The 19,430-nt window shown below is 37.5% G+C and overlaps 1 protein-coding gene across 13 annotated transcripts in view; it reads left to right on the forward strand.

Annotated features, from left to right (window-relative positions):
* TLK2 (tousled like kinase 2) overlaps positions 1–19,430 on the forward strand; it is a 123,450-nt gene that overhangs the window by 83,657 nt on the left and 20,363 nt on the right. For all 13 annotated transcript variants that reach the window (XM_060395755.1, XM_060395760.1, XM_060395756.1 and 10 more), the window contains 4 exons: positions 11,354–11,506; positions 14,905–14,971; positions 16,031–16,128; positions 17,697–17,778. In XM_060395755.1, the coding sequence (XP_060251738.1) occupies positions 11,354–11,506; positions 14,905–14,971; positions 16,031–16,128; positions 17,697–17,778 (400 nt within the window). The remainder of the gene's footprint in view (positions 1–11,353; positions 11,507–14,904; positions 14,972–16,030; positions 16,129–17,696; positions 17,779–19,430) is intronic.

Genomic DNA, 19,430 nt, shown 5'->3' on the forward strand with positions numbered 1-19,430 from the left:
ACATCTGTCTCCACGGATATGTCAGGAATACACCTTCAGACACAGAAGTGCATGCAGAACACCAGCTGAGAGCCGACAGGAGTGCCTGACCCGAGGAAAAGAATATATAGAACCACGCAAAACTTGGTAGGACCAAGGAACTAGGGGAAAGAAACAAGTGTTAGTAGGACCTGCCCTCGGCTGGTGGAACTGAAGCAGGAGTCTGATCCCCACATTGGGACAGTTGTCTTGAGTCAGAGGAGAAACATTTATGGCTGAGAGTGAGCTGATCTGTGACAGCATAAATGGAATGAGAATCAGACAGTCCTTGCCACAGCCATACATATCCTGGACAGGGACGTGGTTCCCTGGAAGGCGCAGCAGCTGGCAGCTGGAGTTTAGAGGTTGTGGAGCAATCCTAGGGCGAGGGCTGCTGTTGACTGTGGAGAGACAGATTGGAGGGGATATGGGGGAGGAGATTGTGGTGGGAAATGCCTATGGAGGAAAGCCATTCAGCCATGGAAGCAAGGTGATGCTGCTGATGGAGCCATCGCCATAGCCTCTCTCCCTACACACCAGCATCAGCAGCTGAACAATAGAGAGGCTGGCCCGTCAAACCCTGACATACTGAACTACAGACCTGGACCCCACCCAGGGTACCCCTTGAACTGGCTGATGTACTCATCTAGAGTAGGACCCCAGCCAGGCGGCCCTTCTCTGTGCCTGACGCGCTGAACAACAGAGAAGGACCCCAGGCAAGGGAGCCGTCTTAGTGCCTGAACCAGCAGAGCTATGGAGAAAGATTGGCCAGAGAGACCTTCTGATCACCAGCTACAAGAGGCTCAAAAAAAAAGACTCTGATACGGCCATAGCTCCTGGGGTGGAGGCAGTCCATGTCTCTGCACACTTTGCACCGCTAGGTGCAGGCCAAGCAGCTGCGCCACCTTCACGCTCAACTCTCACCAGGGCAGAGCTGCCATAGGCCAAAAACGTCTTGTGTCTATGCGCGCAGGGTCACTTTGGTCATGTCCAATGCTTTGCGACCCTGTAGACTGTGGCCTGCCAGGCTTCTGTGTCAGGATGGTGGGGTTTTTCAGGCAAGAATACTGGAGCATATTGGCCAATACTGGTTTCCATACCCTTCGAGAGCACTATATTTCCTGCTGCTCTAGCCTCCAACTCCCCTTAGTCTGGTGCTGCCAGAACCCCTGTGACCCAAGCAGCTGCACCACCTCCACACTGGCCCTCACAGAGGAAAGCCCAAGTCCTCCAGGGCAGCCTCAGGGGCAAACCCCAGTGGATGACCCACATGCAGAAGTGGAAATAAAACCACCATTGAAACCCAGGGCAGTGTGGATAAGGAAGAAGACCCAAAACCTTCTAACCAGCTGTACAAACTGCAGATTAAATCCATGTGATCAACTAGGCAGACTCTGTCTATGGAATATATGAAAGGTCATTGAGAGCTCCCACAAAAGAAAACACTAGCTCTGATAGCCATGGACATTGGAGACAAAAACACCCAGGAATAGGACCAGATTAGAATCTGAGCTGTCCCCACAACAGGTCCAGAGATCAGCACAGTGTTGGAGGGCATCCTAGGGAGGTGAGGTGGGGCATCCTAGGGAGGTGAGGTGGACTGTGACTCCCAGTGACCCTGACAGCACTGACTCAAGAAAAATATTTATTATTTTTATCTTTTGACTTGTTCTGTAGATTCTTTTGGAGTTTTTTTCTTTTTGTTTCCTTTTTTACCCCCCTCTGTTGTAGTTGTTGATTTTATTGGCACTCAGTTCAGTTCAGTCGCCCAGTTGTGTCTGACTTTGCAACCCCATGAATCACAGCACGCCAGGCCTCCCTGTCCATCACCAACTCTCAAAGTTCACCCAAACTCATGTCCATCGAGTTGGTGATGCCATCCAGCCATCTCATCCTGGGTCGTCCCCTTCTCCTCCTGCCCCCAATCCCTCCCAGCATCAGGGTCTTTTCCAATGAGTCAACTCTTCGCATGAGGTGGCCAAAGTACTGGAGTTTCAGCTTTAGCATCAGTCCTTCCAAAGAAATCCCAGGGCTGATCTCCTTCAGAATGGACTGATTGGATCTCCTTGTAGTCCAAGGGACTCTTAAGAGTCTTCTCCAACACCACAGTTCAAAAGCATCAATTCTTTGGCGCTCAGTTTTCTTCACAGTCCAACTCTCACATCCATACATGACCACTGGAAAAACCATAACCTTGACTAGATGGACCTTTGTTGGCAAAGTAATGTCTCTGCTTTTCAATATGCTATCTAGGTTGGTCATAACTTTCTTTCCAAGGAGTAAGCGTCTTTTAATTTCATTGGCACTAGGAAATCTAATTAAGCTTTAGAGGTTCTTCAGTCACATTTTTTATTATTATAAACTTCTGCCTCTACATTGGGCTTTTGCAGTTCTGTGGATTTTTCCTTTTTTTAATTTCTTCTTCCTGTTTTTTTTTTTCCTTTTTCTTTTCTCTTTTTTATAATTTTAATTTTTAATTTTTTAAAAACTGTTATATTTTTTCTACATTTGTCCCTTTGTTTGCCTTTCCAACTGTTCTTTTCCCCTTGCAGTTAATCTTTAATGTATATAAATCTTCTTTATCCACTTCTGTTTAACTTTGCATATCTATTCTTTCTTTTCTCTCTTCCCTTTCCTCTCAACATATTTGTTCGTTTTGTTTTCATTGCTTTATTCCCCACTTGGCACCTTGCTTTAGTTTTGTTTTCCAGTTTGTGCTTTAGTTAGTTTTGTTCTTAACTAGTAAATATAATTTTTCATTTCCTTTGTTTGCTGGGTCAATATACTGTATTTTTGTTGGACTATTTTCACTTTGCTCGTGGGTGTATATGTATATTCCATTATTTTAATTATTATTTGCCTGATTTTGTAACTGTCATTTGTGTGGGGTTCATCCTTGGTTTTTCATTTTGGATATTTGTTTTAATCTCACTTAATGCCATAACAAACTACTCATGGAATCTTCATTCCTGACCAGATATCAAGCCCTGAGTCTTTGGAGTGGGAGCACTGACTCCAAGACCCTAGACAACCTGAAAACTAACCCTAGGGAGTATCAGATCATGAGAACTCACACAAAGGAAACCACTTGAATACAAGACCTGAATACAAACCAGATCATCAGCCGACAGGATTACCACCTCACTCAGCCTTGCCAGTCAGAGGAAAACAAACAGACAAACAAAAACTCAGCACAAATCTTGCCCTGTAAGAAGCTTACACAAACCACTGGACCAACCTTAGGAGGGCAGAACCCAAAAGGAAGAAAGAATTCAACCTCGAAACCTGGGGAAAAGGACACCTCAAACACAATAAGTTAAAAAAAAATAATGAAAAAGCAGAGAAATACTACAGAAATGAAGGAACAAACTAGAAACACAGAAGTCCAAATAAATGAAGAGGAAATAGGCAAACTACCTGAAAAAGAATTCAGAATAATAATAGTAAGGATGTTCAAAAACCTTGAAAACAAAACATAGAAAATGTAAGAATCAATGTAAGAAGACCTAGAAGAATTAAAGAATAAACATACAAAGACAAACAACACGATTACTGAAATTAAAAATACTCTAGATGGAATCAATAGCAGAATATCTGAAGCAGAAGAAAAATCAGTGAGCTGGAAGATAAAATGGTGGAAATAGCTTCTGAAGAGCAGAGTAAAGTAAAAAGAATGAAAAGAACTGAAGGTAGTCTCAGGGCCCTCTGGGACAATATCAAACCACCAACATTCGAGTTATGGGGGCCCCAGAAGAAGGAAAAAAGAAAATGTATGAGAAAATTTTCCCAGAGATTATAGTTGAGAATTTCCCCAACATGGAAAAAGAAATAGTCACTCAAGTCCAAGAGACACAGAGTCCCACACAGGATAAACCCAAGGAAAAACATGCCAATACACATACTAACAAGAGTAAACACAATATTAAAAGTAGCAACAGAAAAGCAACAAGTTAAAAACAAAGGAGACCCCATATGCTTAACAGCTTATCTTTCAGCAGAAACTCTGCAGGACAGAAGGGGATGGAAGGATATATTTAAAGTACTAAAAGGGAAAAATCTACAACCAAGATTACTGCACCTGGCAAGGATCTCATTCAAAATTGATGGAGAAATAAAAAGCATTTCAGACAAGCAAAAGTTAAGAGAATTTAGTACCACCAAACCAGCTTTTCAACAAATGTTAAAGGGACTTATATAGTCAAGAAATACAAGAAAAGAAAAAAGATCGAGAAAATCAATGCCAAATAATTAAGAAAATGGCAATAGGAACATATATATCAATAATTACTTTAAATGTAAATTGATTAAATGCTCCAACAAAAAGACACAGACTAGCTCTATGGATACAAAAACAAGACCCACATATATGCTGTCTATAAGAAACCCCCTATATGTGTCTAAAGACACAGAGAGACTGAGAGGATGGAAAAATATATTCCATGCGAATGGGAAGCAAAAGAAAGCTGGAGTAGCAATCCTCATATCAGACCAAATAGGCCTTAAAATAAGGAAGATTATAAGAGATAAGGAAGGACACTACATCATGATCAAGGGGTCAATCCAGGAGGAAGACATAACAGTAAATATCTATGCACCCAACAGAGGAGCACCTCAATACATAAGACAAACACTTAACAGACATAAAAGGAGAAACTGACAGTAACACAATAATAGTTGGAAACTTTAACAGCCCACTCACACCAAAATTAATAAGGAAACACAAGTCTTAAATGATACATTAGATGAGATGGATCTCATTGATATGTTCAGGATATTCCATCCAAATGCAGAAGAATATACCTTCTTCTCAAGTGCACATGAAACATTCTCCAGGATAGACCACATCTTGGGTCACAAATCAAATCTCAGTAAATTTAAGAAAATTGAAATTGTATCAAGTATCTTCTCCGACCACAGCACTGTGAGATTAGATATCAGTCACAAGAAAAACACTTTAAGAAACAGAAATACATGGAGATTAAACTACATTTCTAAATAGCCAGCAGGTTACTGAAGAAGTCAAAAGGGAAATAATAAAATATCTAGAAACAAATGACAATAAAAATAGAACAACTCAAAACCTACGGGATGCAGGAAAAGCAGTTCTAAGAGGGAAGTTTATAGCAATACAATCCTACCTAAAGACACAAGAAAAACATCGAACAGACAACCTAACTTTACACCTACATCAAGTGGGAAAAAAACAACAACAAAAAAACCCCGCCAAAATTAGTAGAAGGAAAGAAATCATATAAGATCCAAGCAGAAATAAATGAAAAAGAAATGAAAGAAACAATAGTAAAGATTAATAAAACTAATAGCTGTTCTTTGAGAAGATAAAATTGACAAGCCTTTAGCCAGACTCATCAAGACAAAAAGAGAGAAGAATCAAATCAACCAAATTAGAAATGAAAAAGGAGAATTTACAACAGACAGTGCGGAAATACAAAAGATTATAAGAGACTATTTGAACAACTATATGGAAATAAAATGCATAACCTGGAAGAAATGGACAGATTCTTAGAAAAGTTCAATCTTCCAAGACTGAACCGGGAAGAAATAGAAATTATGAACACCCCAATTACAAGCACTGAAATTGAAGCTGGGATCAAAAATTTCCCAAAACACAAAAGCCCAGGACCAGATGGCTTCACAGGAGAATCCTATCAAACATTTAGAGAAGAGCTAATGCCTATCCTTCTAAAACTCTTTCAAAAATTTACAGAGGAAGGAACACTTCCAAACTCATTCTACAAGGCCACCATCACGCTGATACCAAAACCAGACAAAGACAACACACAAAAAAGAAAACTATAAGCCAATATTGATGAGCATAGATGTAAAAGTCCTCAACAAAATTCTAGCAAACAGAATTCAGCACATCACACAGCTCATACACCAGGACCAAGTTGGGTTTATTCCAGGGATGCAAGGATTCTTCAATATATGCAAATGAAACAATGTGATACACCATATTAACAAATTGAAAGATAAAACCATATGATCATCTCAATAGATGCAGAAAAAGCCTTTGACAAAATTCAGCACCCATTAATGATCAAAGCTCTTCAAAGAATGGGCATAGAAGGAACCTACCTCAACGTAGTAAAGGCCATATATGATAAACCTAGAGCAAACATTATTCTCAATGGTGAAAAACTGAAAGCATCTCCGCTAAGATCAGGAACAAGACAGGGGTACCCATTTTCACCACTATTCACATAGTTCTGGAAATCCTAGATACAGCAGTCAGAGAAGAAAAAGAAATAAAAGGAATCCAGATTGGAAAAGAAGTAAAGCTCTCATCGTTTGTAGATGACATGATACTGTATGTAGAAAACCCTAAAGATAGTATCAGAAAATTATTAGAGCTATTAGCAAAGTTGCAGGATACAAAATCAATACACAGAAATTACTTGCATTTCTATATACTAACAATGAAAAATCAGAAAGAGAAATTAAGGAATCAATCCCTTCACCATTGCAACAAGAAGAATTAAATACCTAGGAATAAACTTACCTAAGACAAAAGAACTGTACACAGATAATTATAAGACACTAATGAAAGAAATCAAAGACAACATAAACAGATGGAGAGATATTCCATGATCCAGGGTAGCAATTATCAACATTGTGAAAATTACTGTACTACCAAATGCAATCTACAGATTCTGTGTGATCCCTATCAAATTACTAAGGGCATTTTTCACAGAACTGAAACAAAAAATTCACAATTCATGTGGAAGCACAGAAGAACCCAAATAGCCAAAGCAGTCTTGAGAGAAAAGAATGGAGCTGGAGAAATCAACCTTCCTGACTTCAGAATATCCTACAAAGCTACAGTCATCAAGACAGTATGGTGCTGGCACAAAAACAGAAATATCCCAATGGAACAAGACAGAAAGCCCAGAAATAAACCCACACACCTATGGGTACCTTATTTTTGACAAAGGACCAAGAATATACAACGGGGCAAAGACAGCCTCTTCAATAAATGGTGCTGGGAAAACTGGACAGCTACATGTAAAAGAATGAAATTAGAACACTCCCTAACACCATACACAAAGATAAACTCAAAATGGATCAAAGACCAGAAACTATAAAACTCTTAGAGGAAAACAAAGGCAGAACACTCAATAACATAAATCAAAGCAAGATTCTCTATGACCCACCTCCTAAAGTAATGGAAATAAAAACAAAAGTAAACAAGTGGTTAAACTTAAACTGATTAAACGTAAAAGCTTTTGCACAGCAAAGAGAACTATAAGCTAGGTAAAAAGACAACCCTCAGAATGGGAGAAAATAATAGCAAATAAAACAACAGACAAAGGATTAATTTTCAAAATATACAAGCAGCTCATACAACTCAAAGCCAGAAAAACAACGCAATCAAAAAGCAGAAGGAACACCTAAACAGACTTAAAATATATACAGATGACTAACAAACACATGAAAAGATTCTCAACATTACTCATTTGAGAAATGCAAATCAAAACTACAATGAGATATCACCTGACACAAGTCAGAACAGCCATCATCAAAAAGTCACCAATTAATAAATGCTGCAGAGGGTATGGAGAAAAGGGAACATTATTGCACTGTTAGTGGGAATATAAATTGATACAGCCACTATTTAAGATTGTATGGAGATTCCTTAATAAACTAGGGATAAAACCACCATATGACCCAGCTATCCCACTCCTGGGCATATACCCTGAGGAAACCAAAATTGAAAAAGACACATGTATCCCATTGTTCACTGCATCACTGTTTACAATAGCTATAATATGGAAGCAACTTAGAAGTCCATCAATAGAGGAATAGGTGAAGAAGTTGTGGAACATATACACAATGGACTATTACTCAGCCATAAAAAGGAACACCGTTGAATCAGTTCTGATGAGGTGGATGAACCTAGAAGCTATTATACAGAGTGAAGTAAGTCAGAAAGAGACAGATAAATATTGTATTCTAACGCATGTATATGGAATATAGAAAAATGGTATGAAGAATTTATGTTCAGGGAAGCAATGAAGAAGCAGACATGCAGAATAGACTTATGGACATGGGGAGAGGGCAGGAGAGGGTGAGATGTATGGGGAGAGTAACATGGACACTTACATCACCATCTGTAGAATAGACAGCCAATGGGGATTTGCTGTGTGGCTCAGGAAACTCACACGGGCTCTGTATCAATCCAGAGGAGTGGGATGGGGCGGGAGATGGGCAATTTCATCTTGGGTTTGACAGAAAACAACAAAATTCTGTGAAGCAATTATCCTTCGATTAAAAAAAAACACTGTCATATGTGTTGGAGATATAATGGTTAATAAGACACAGTTCTTGTTCTAAGAGAAGTTAACAGTTTGACATAATCAGACTTTATATTCCCAAAATAAACCTAAATGAATTGTCACTAATAGACTGCTTTAGATGACTTTTATAAGTATAAATGACTGAACAGTTTCAACAACATCAAGAATTAATGTAGAAATCCATATTACATATGACAGTTGATCTTTGGTATATTAATTTTCATGTGCAGTCAAGCTCTCTTAGAATGTACAGTTGAAGATGGCCTCATGGTGTTTTGGCACCAGAGTACACTTTGTTTATGATTTGTATATAATGGCTATGAGGCTCCTTTCTTTGTGAATTTGGAAATCAAATGTGCAGATTCTCCCTGAAAACAATAGCAAATATAAGTTTTATTGATATTTAATAAAGGTAATTGTTAAGATAACCTTCCAAAGCAGTTAGTCTCCAGTAGATAAAATGTTGTGATACTCCTCTGGTACACTATGGATTATAATTAAACTATACATTGTATGGTTACCTTCAGAGAGTTCAGAGTGCTTTGAACTCATGGCCCCTAAAGGGATGGAAATGAGCTTAAAGATATTTTACCAGTTTTTTTAACTGGGACACTCATATTCAGAGAAGATACATGTTTTCGTCAAGGACATTCATTGAGTGAGAAGGAAGATTGTTATTTTACCTAAGGATTCTGTGTCTAATCCAGATATCTTTCAAGCCATGAATTATTCATAAACATATATTTTTGGAGGGAAAGGTATATCTCTAATAGTTAAAAGATTTTTTTAGACAAGCAGACAATGCTTGAATTAAAATTTCTACTGTCCTATTAGATGTCCATCAGCAGACGAATGGATAAGAAAGCTGTGGTATGTATACACAATGGAATATTACTCAGCCATTAAAAAGAATACATTTGAATCAGTTCTAATGAGGTGAATGAAACTGGAGCCTATTATACAGAGTGAAGGAAGCCAGAAAGAAAAACACCAATGCAGTATACTAACGCATATATATGGAATTTAGAAAGATGATAATGATAACTCTGTATGCGAGACAGCAAAAGAGACAAAGATGTATAGAACAGTCTTTTGGACTCTGTGGGAGAAGGCGAGGGTGGGATGATCTGAGAGAATAGCACTGAAACATGTATATTATCATATGTGAAACAGATGGCCAGTCCAGGTTCGATGCATGAGACAGGGTGCTCAGGACTGGAGCACCGGGATGATTCAGAGGGATGGGATGGAGAAGGAGGAGGGAAGGGGGTTCAGGATGGGAAACACATGTAAACCCGTGGCTGATTCATATGAATGTATGGCAGAGACCACTACAATATTGTAATTAGCCTCCAACTAAAATAAATAAATAAATTGACATCTAATCTGTAAGTCAGCTTATCTTGAAGCCAAGAAAATGGTATTATCAAAAGAAATGATATTTCTTTGCAGTACTGTGATTAGGTTAACCTTGCTTACTTACAGTGTTGCCCTTTTAGATGTGGCAGCATAAGTTGTATTATGGGGGTCTGCTCTGGGGTCTAGTCTTGTTTTTCTGGTTACCGTTCTTTTAAGAAAGGTATCCTGAATCTGGAAATAGTGTAGAAACTGACAACTAGTGTTCAGAGAAGAGGGTCAAGTAGACGTCATTTGAGAATATAGGTTTAAAAAATTAGATTCTGTCATTCTGCAAAAGTGAAATTTGGGTCAAGAAAGGGAGATGGGATAAAAGCATGGTAGAAAGAGAAGAGGATAGGAGCCAGCATCTGACTGTGAACTATGATGAGTGATTTAAAGATTTTACTCTAAGTGGTTAATCTCAAATCTTGGTATGCTTTTATATACCTGGTCTATAAACCTTAGTATCTGTCAGGTAGCAGGATTCATGAGAGAAAGTGGAATACTTGCATTGATATTTGTATTGACTTTTAGTTTATAAGCCAGTTTATTTTAAAAAATCAGACATTATTAGGAAATACTCTGGAGAAGGCAGTGGCACCCCACTCTGGTACTCTTGCCTGAAAAATTCCATGGACAGAGGAGCCTGGTGGGCTGCAGTCCATGGGGTGGCGAAGAGTCATGACATGACTGAGCGACTTCACTTTCCCTTTTCACTTTCATGCATTGGAGAAGGAAATGGCAACCCTCTCCAGTGTTCTTGCCTGGAGAATCCCAGGGACAGGGGAGCCTGGTGGGCTGCCGTCTATGGGGTCGCACAGAGTCGGACACCACTGAAGTGACGCAGCAGCAGCAGGAAGTACTCTAATAGAAATGGTGTTAAATATCCTGAGTCTTTTATATGTCTTTTATTCATTCATTTTGTGTACTATTTCCTGAGGAGTTTTTACTTGTTGAAAGGCTTCTTTTTGCTTTCTCTAAATGCTCATCTTTGTTCTTAAAAAACTTAGTTTGGGTTTCTACCATATTAGTGTTTGGGAATGACTTGAGAGTGGTAGTGGCTCACTTGATTAGAATAACTGATAGATTCTGAAAGAAAACGTTTTTTCCTTTGTTTATCATTCCTCAAAATTTGGTATCTTTATAGATAGATTTTGAAGAAACTATAATCCAGTTAAAAAATAAAAAGGCACTTGGAACCCTTTTTTTTTTTTTACATAAACAGTTATTTAGTGGGTTCATTACCAGGAGTTGTTTTCTTAACTGTTAAAAAGCAATAAGAAAAAAAAAAAAAAGCAGTCAAGAAAAAAAAGCAATCACAGTTTTTCCTTTTGAGTTGGAAAATTAGGTCACAATAGAAATTTGATATTGTTTCTTCCTGCCCACTTTTCTGCTCCGAGAGTTATTGTAATTAGTATATTAAAAGTACAGATTCATTAACAAAAACAGCTCTATCACCAGATATTTGGTTCTTCAAATCTGAAGTTAAAATCAAATCTCTACTTAGGTTTATTTTTCTGAAGTCTATCAAATATGAAGGTGACAAGAATATTTATGTTTATTCACTAGCTGTGTTCAAACAGTTTTGACCTTCCTCTGTGCAACATCTTTTATATCTCTAGGCAACAGGAAAGGATAAATTCACAGAGGGAAGAGATAGAAAGACAACGAAAAATGTTAGCGAAGCGGAAACCTCCTGCCATGGGACAGGCCCCTCCAGCAACCAATGAGCAGAAACAGCGGAAAAGCAAGACCAATGGAGCTGAGAATGAAACGTATGTTCTTTATTAACGCGAACTGAGATACTGTATTCTTCCCTGAGATACAGACCTCCTGTTGAGTGCCACTGGAAGAAGTGATAAATTGTGGAGATTTCTAGAGCTTAACCTTTCTTTTTAGTTACATTAATAGATTCACTCAACTCGTGCAAAAGTTGTACACAATTAACTCATTTGCTTAGTCCTAATCTTATATAAGAAGTTTCGAATGAGAGGGAGAAAAAAAAAGTCTTTTAACTTGATGTCGTGATCTTTGGCCACTCTTAAAACAAATGTGATGTCAGTAGGTATTCAAATGATATACTTGCTTATGTGTGCTTCTAGGTTGTGGTATGTTTGTATCGCCTTAAGGAAATTATCTGGCTCTATTTCAGACTGAAGAATGCACAATTGAAGAATGCTATTTAGTAGTCTGAAGAACTCTAGTTACCACTCACAAATTTAGATGTAACCTAAGAAAAAATAAGTATTATTTTAGGAAAAGAACATTTTCCCAGTAAGCCAAATCTTGACATTCCCAGTTGTTGTTTATTTACTTATTTATTTTTTTCTGTTCTGGGAACGTAAGGAAAACACCAGTATTCTCAGTTGCAGTGTAGTCATCTTTTTCACTGCTAGTCAACAAGTATTCCTTAGTTACCATGACTAGGAGCGATAGAATAGTCAGAGTACAGATGGCCTTCTTTCTTCACTCCCTCCCCATATCAGATTTCCCTAGTTGACTTTTGAACTCTTGACCACTAAGAGAATCTTCCGCTAGGACAGGCAGTGGCAAACTGTTTCTCCATTGGGCCAGATAGTAAACACTTCAGGCTTTGCACACTGGAGAGTCTGTGTTGCCACTACTCAACTCTACTGTTACAGCTTGAAAACATTCATAGGCAGCACGATGTGGCTATTTCCAGAACAGATTACGAGCCAAATGGCCCACAGGTTGTAGTTTGCCAAGTAGGCAGGACTGCTGAACAGTTTGAATTAGCATGGAAAATAAAACTAGCAAATTACTTGCCTGTTTTAAAAATTTCTTATTGATGCTCATCACCACTATCTTTAAGAGGCTTTCCAATTAAAAGGGAAGAAGAGATCTATAAATGTGTAGAAAATCTCTACAGAATTGATGATAGCCATAAAGTCAGTTTCTGAATTAGATGTTTGAATGTTTGAAATATAAAACATATTTTTCATAGAAACATTCATTGGTATTATAATCAGTATTTCCCTAGTGGCCTTATTGGTTTTTCAAGGGAAAAAGAAATTTCTTAAAGCTGTCATTGTGGGGTTTAATTGTAGCTACAAATGAGAGCTAATGATATGTAATTTATTGACTAATGTCTTTTGCCTTTAGTGTTTTCATGTTAGTTCACAAAAACATATTAACCCATAATCCACTTCAAGTATAAAAATACTTATTACCATTATTAAAAGTTCATGACATCCCAGAAATGTATATTTCTTCATTCCAGTTAGAAAGCTGGCTTAACACCAGTCCTCACCCAATACATAGCTGATGTCTTGGGGAGCCTTTTCCTTGACATTCATTTAGTAAGTCTATGTTAAATGCTTATTATAGGTTCAGCCCTGTTCTGGACACCAGATTGCAGAGCTGAAGGAGACAGCCCAGCCTTAGGACTCACAGTTTATTTAGGGAAAATGAACAGATGAATAAACTAATAGTTACTTTAAGTATCGTGATAAAGGTATGCACAGTGATTAAGTTTGGAGAACGTCTTCGCTAGATTCTAAGCAATATCCCCTTTCAAAAAGTCCAAGTGGGAGACTTTCCTGCTGAACCAGTGACTAAGACTCCATGCTCCCAATGCTGGGGACCCGAGTTTGATCCCTGATCAGGGAACTAGATCCCACATGCTAAGAGTTCTCATGCCACAACTAGAGATCCCACATGCTGCAGCTAAGACCTGGAGCAGCCAAATAAATTAAAAAAAAAAATTCTTTTTAAGTCCAAGTAGAAACCCAGTTTTGAAGAATTCTTTAGGCAAAAGTTGTACACGTTACTCTGATTATTGTCTTCTTTCATAACTCCTACATTTATTTTGTGAAGGAACTCTTCTTCCAGTATTATTTGAAAATTATTTCACACCAATGAATAAAACCATTGGCTTAGAAGTAGCAAAGTGAGCACAGGTTATTATGGTTGGTTTTTTTTTTTTGCCATAGAATAATAATTAGAATTTGGTCTAAGCCAGTAGAGTGTAAGTAAGCAGTTGCCATCTGGAGTCCTGAGTAAAATCTAAGCTGGAAGGCCTTTGGTCTAGTCTTTAATAATTAAAGTATCCATGTCTCATTCCCTTGGCCAGAAGCCAAAAATATTCCTCTCGTGTTGGAATGGGTTTTATTATCCTTTCCTGGTACTTAACATGTTTTAGATAGAATTCTAAGCTATGATTTTTTTCATTTCTCCCTTTTTTACTGGTATGATATGGGATAATAGATTTAAGTATTTCTGCAACTATGAAAAGAAGGTGTATGAACCCTGATGGGAGTATTTCTTGCTATTTTTATCTTCTTTTAGTCAGACCTCAGCAGCTTTATTTTGTAGCTCTTCCTGGTTGATAGGATAGCTGTTTCTTCTTTCTCCTGCTATTTAGAATATATCTAAACAGTGACATCTAAAACTTTGAAGTATATGTGTGTGCTTCTAGAATGTGAAGAGGGTGAAGATGGAGGAGTAAGCTATCACTTCTTACATGCTCATTCTTGAGATATGAGGATGCGATCAGGGTAGGTAGAACATGAAACGATTACCCATGAAGTCAGCCCTTTGAGAACTGTGTTGAGTAGTATTTCACAAAGTATAGATTCCCTTCATATTCTCATTGTAATATTCACAACAGCTTTTTTAGATAGGTATCATTGCTTGCTGTGTTTTTAGGAAATTGAGGTTAAAGTTGCTTGCCTAAGGTCACGTGGTCAGAATTGTGAACCCTAGTCCTCAGACTCCAGATCCTGGACTCTGTTCCCTAGGTTCTTCTCCTTGTATCAAAGTCCAAGAGTTATCAAAAAATAACCAAGTATGTTGGCTTATTAATATCCCCCTTAAAAAACTTTTAGACATATAATTTGGCTACCTCTTCCAATGGATTTTCATCTGAATAAGGTATATGACCAAACTCATTTCATAAGTAATGTAAAAATAGAGGTCATTTATTTTTCTCATTTTTTTAAAATAGACTTCCAACTTTGAAGTCCTTTATTCACATCACATCTGATAAATCACAGAAGTTTTCTGTTGTCAAAGAACTGCAAGATAATCTATCTTTTGGTCATTTTAACTAAGTTAAAGTGAATATACTGTATAGTATTCTTTGGCATTTCTCTTTAAATAGTCACATTATGATTTCAAATAATTTACTGAAATTTCTGTCATTATTTTCCAGGTTAACATTAGCAGAATACCATGAACAAGAAGAAATCTTCAAACTCAGATTAGGTCATCTTAAAAAGGTAAGTATAATGAGAAAATGTGTCTGAAGAAATACAACTTTTAGTTTACATTTGGTGTTGAAGTTGTTTGGTCATTTGGGCAAATAGTAGCTTCACATACCTGTGGAAATCATTAATAGTTACTTTGGGTCACACCTGTATTCTAATGGTGGAGTTTGTGTCTTTCAACTTGCAAGTCAGCTCCAAGCTCCCAGTGAGAGTGCCTTTTCTACCAATGATATACTGATACTTCATTCTGTATACCTCATAGGGCCCCACAAGTGATTATCTTTTTAGTAAAAAATAAACTAAGAGCAGATGGTTCTGAAATTGAAGTTATTGTGATGTTCTAAATCACATAGCAGCTCTTATCTCTTACCTAAACTGGCTAAGAAAAAAAGGTGGTGCACCAACCGTATTGTAACACAAAGGCACCCACATAGAATTTGTTGTTGACAGTGTTCACAGAGGTATCTTTGATGTAGATCACTCGTCTCTTAAATTCAGCAGTGTGTGCTTTTTGATGGGTGCTGCTTATCAGGAAGTTGATCAATAAGTATTTAATAGATTGCTCTTAAGGTGTGCTTGTCGTCTCTCCCTGCCCTTCTCAGATCTTGTTAAATCAGTGGAATTTAAAAGCACTAAGTAGAATCGCAGTTATAGAACAGAACCAGTTAGAGAACCTGATTTTTAAAACCTGATTTAAAAACCTGATTTAAAAACCTGATTTGTGTTTTTTAAAAAAAGAAAAAAAGATTGCATGCCTGTATGTATACATACAAAACTTTTCTGGAAATTTACACAAGGAACTTAACAGTGATTGTATCTGGGTAGTAGCCATGGAGAGGGTGGAAGCTTTTCACTTTTCCTGCTGTTCTTCTCTGTATGGTTTGAGTTTTATTTATTATTTTGCTGTGGGATCATATTTAAGATTAAAATTCCAGTTCTTAAAAAAAATCTTTGTCAATGGAAAACATCTCAGCTTTTCATAAGAGGGATGTCTGCTTTTGTTTTTGAAATGAGAGTCTAAAAAGGTAAAGTTTCCTGTGTTCTAAGCTGTTTCTTTCCTTTTCACTTTAGGAGGAAGCAGAGATCCAGGCAGAGCTGGAAAGGCTAGAAAGGGTTAGAAATCTACATATCAGGGAACTAAAAAGGATACATAATGAAGATAATTCACAGTAAGCAACTTGGGGGTATGTTGGGTTGGAGATTGCTGAATACTTTCTGACATGAATTGTCCAGAATGATGTTTTTGCTTATTGTAAATTTGGTAGACCATTCCATGGTGTATTTAACTCTGTTGTAGGTGTAATACTACGTTTAATGAACAAAATTATGATTTGCATTGGTTTAAATCCATATAAAGTATATATGTATACATACAGCATTTTTACACACATAGAGGTCATTAAAGCAATGTAACTTTGCAGTCGCAAATGGTTTAGGTACCTGTGTACTTAGATTTACCCTCGTAGCCTTACTGAAGGGGGAAGCATTAGGGTGACAGTAGGGTGGTGTGGAAAGACTATTGGGTTGAAAATGACACTTAGCTTCTGAATGACCTTTATAGGTCTTTAAAGTGTTGAGATTTTTAAGACTCAAGTTCAGTACATTAATTGGAGATAAATGCTCGTCTTTGTAAGTCATTTAAGGAATTAAAACTGTGAAAAGTAGATTGTATAGTGGCAAGTGGCTTCTAACGATAATCCTTTTATTCCCCCCACATTTTTCTAATTCTGAAACATGGAAGTTTTGGCATAGCTACAGCGTGTATATTTTTGTTTGGCCAGAGTGAGCCATGGACTTTGCTTTCTATAAGTGGCAGCAACATTACTGCCATTACTGTGCACTTTCTGTGTCAGGCAGAGTGCTGAGTGCCCTGCGTTCTGTCATTTAATTGTCACAGTAGTCCTTTGCAATAGGTCATCTTCAATACATAGATCTGGAAAGTGGCTTAGAGGAACTAAGTTAACTTGTCTAGGGACTAGTGTGACCAAACAAAGAGTTGAGATGTGGCTCTGACTCCACAGCGAAACCCCATGCAGTGATGTCACCTCTCCCCACAGGTGTGCCCCTGCCTCAAAATCAAAATAAAGTACTTTCAGGATTATTAGTAGGGCTGATAAGGAACTAGGTAGAAACACGTAAAAGTTATTTTTGCCAGAATCTCTCATTTCTTCATCTTATTGCTAGAAAAGCATACAAGATGGAATCCTGTGGGGAAAGCAGTTACATCATGAAGACGTAAAGAGAGGAAATGAATGCACACAGAACATGTGACTCACTTTACAATGAGATCCGCTTTTAAGGCCACATAAACTCTCTTGGGATTTTCTTGTATGTTTTTGAATGGAGGGGATGTGTGGTTCTTGAGTGGTTTGCAGGACCCCGGTAGCAGTTTGGAAATCCCTGGTCCAGTGTACAGCCCTGCACCCCCCTCCTTTCTGGCACGGCAGAAAGAGAGGGAAGTCAACAAGGGTCACTAGTCTAAGTGTGGCTGCGCTGCAGCTGGCACCTGGGTCTCACAACTCCACAGCTAATGTTGTTCATCATAGTTACACCTTCTCTTTGAACCATAGAGTTCTTCCTGTGCTCAGAATTAGCTATATTGCGATGATTGCCAAACTGTTGGCAGCATCTGTAATTGTATGTATGACACGTCAGACATTCTGGAAGTTTCACAAGCAGGGAAAATTGTGTAGTCCTTGACCTCAGAATGTTGTTGTTTTATATTCTGTTTCCACAGATTTAAAGATCATCCAACGCTAAATGACAGATATTTGTTGTTACATCTTTTGGGTAGAGGAGGTTTCAGTGAAGTTTACAAGGTAAGTATGAGGAACTGGGTATAGGGACTGAGAGTTAAATTATTGGTTATTACAAACTTAGAAAACATTTAAAATAGTGATAGAATTGTGACTGATATCTACTGGCCAAAATTCCAAACTGTTAAGAACCGGTGTATCAAAATGATCCCTTGGAGAAGGAGATGGCAACCCACTCCAGTATTCCTGCCTGGGAAATCCCACGGACAGGTGGGCTGTGGTCCACGCGGTTGCTAAAGAGTCGGACACAACTTAAGAGTCTAAACAACAATCTTTGGGAGAACTGCTTCTAGTAAACTTGTGACTAAGCAGGAGTCAATATTTTACCCTGTTTATTAAATTTGAAGAGTAATTACAGATTTAAAAAAAAAAACACAGAAAATAGCACCATTTCTGGGTAATGGAATAGTGGTGATTTTTACTCTAGTTTTGTACTTTCTGCCTCATCTGTACTTGTCAGAGATGAGTGCTACTTTATTGTAATAAGATTTATATATATATATAAAATGTTTAAAATAGATGTACTAAAAAATTAATTCTTTGAAAACCTGGTTCTTGCTTTTAAAGTGTTGGCATCTTCCACGTCAGAATGTTTAGTAACACTGGTTTTGCTGAAGGATTGTCTGGCTTAGAGTGCTTCAGTTGGCCCAGCAAAGTGCAGGCTACTGTGCCCTCCAATTGATTTTCCGGAGAAATTCTGCCTGTTTTAAATACACCTGTAGATATATAACATGCTCACCAACCACAACCTCCTTAAATTTCTGTTTCTGGCACCTGGCATTTAAATGCCCAATTAGTTTATTAATTTGTCTTTACTGTATGACCCTAGTAATTCCCTCTTTTTTAAGTTGTAGCCTATACTGTTAATGATTTATGTTATGCCCATATGAATTTTTATATAGAAAATCTTTTGAGTAAAATACTTCTTATTTCAGATAAAAACATTAGTTTTTCTTTTTTTCTCTTTTTTAATGTTAATTTTTTATTGTGGTGATATATACATGATACCTACCATTTTAACCATTTTTAAGTATACAATTCAGTGGCATTACGTATACAGTGTCGTGAAAGTATCATCACTTCCCATTTCCAGAATTATGATAATATTTCTAGTATACTGCTGGGTTCAATTTTCTAGTATTTTGCTCGTATTTTTAATGAATGATCATAAGTGGTATTGGCTTACAGTGTTTTTTTATGTGCAGGTAGCATTGTCTATCTTTGATGTCATAGTTATTCCAGAAGGAGTTGTGAAATTTCTTTTTTCCCATATTCTGGAATGCTTTGCATTACATGTTGGCTATGTGGAAGTTGTTAGTGCTAAATCATAAAATCAGCTGGGTAGTTGTCATTTTAGAGGAAAATAGCCTTTTCAGTTTCTTTTAAATATTGACCTATTCAGACTTTCTTCCCTTTCTTAAGTCAGTTTTGATAATTCATTTTTCCTGGAAAATCATCCTATTTCATCGTGATTTCCATACTTTATAAGTTATTTCTCTTATGAAATATTTATTTTTGTATCTCTTGACTAATAGGCCAGAGGTTAGTTAGTGTTTCTTTTTTCCTCTGGAGATTAACTTTTTATTTTTGTTGATCAGATCTACTATTTGATTTGTTTTGTTTTCATTGACTTTTGCTTTCAAATCTTCCTTCTG

This window comes from Ovis aries, chromosome 11 (genome assembly GCF_016772045.2).
Source record: "Ovis aries strain OAR_USU_Benz2616 breed Rambouillet chromosome 11, ARS-UI_Ramb_v3.0, whole genome shotgun sequence".
NCBI classification, from domain to species: Eukaryota; Metazoa; Chordata; class Mammalia; order Artiodactyla; family Bovidae; genus Ovis; species Ovis aries.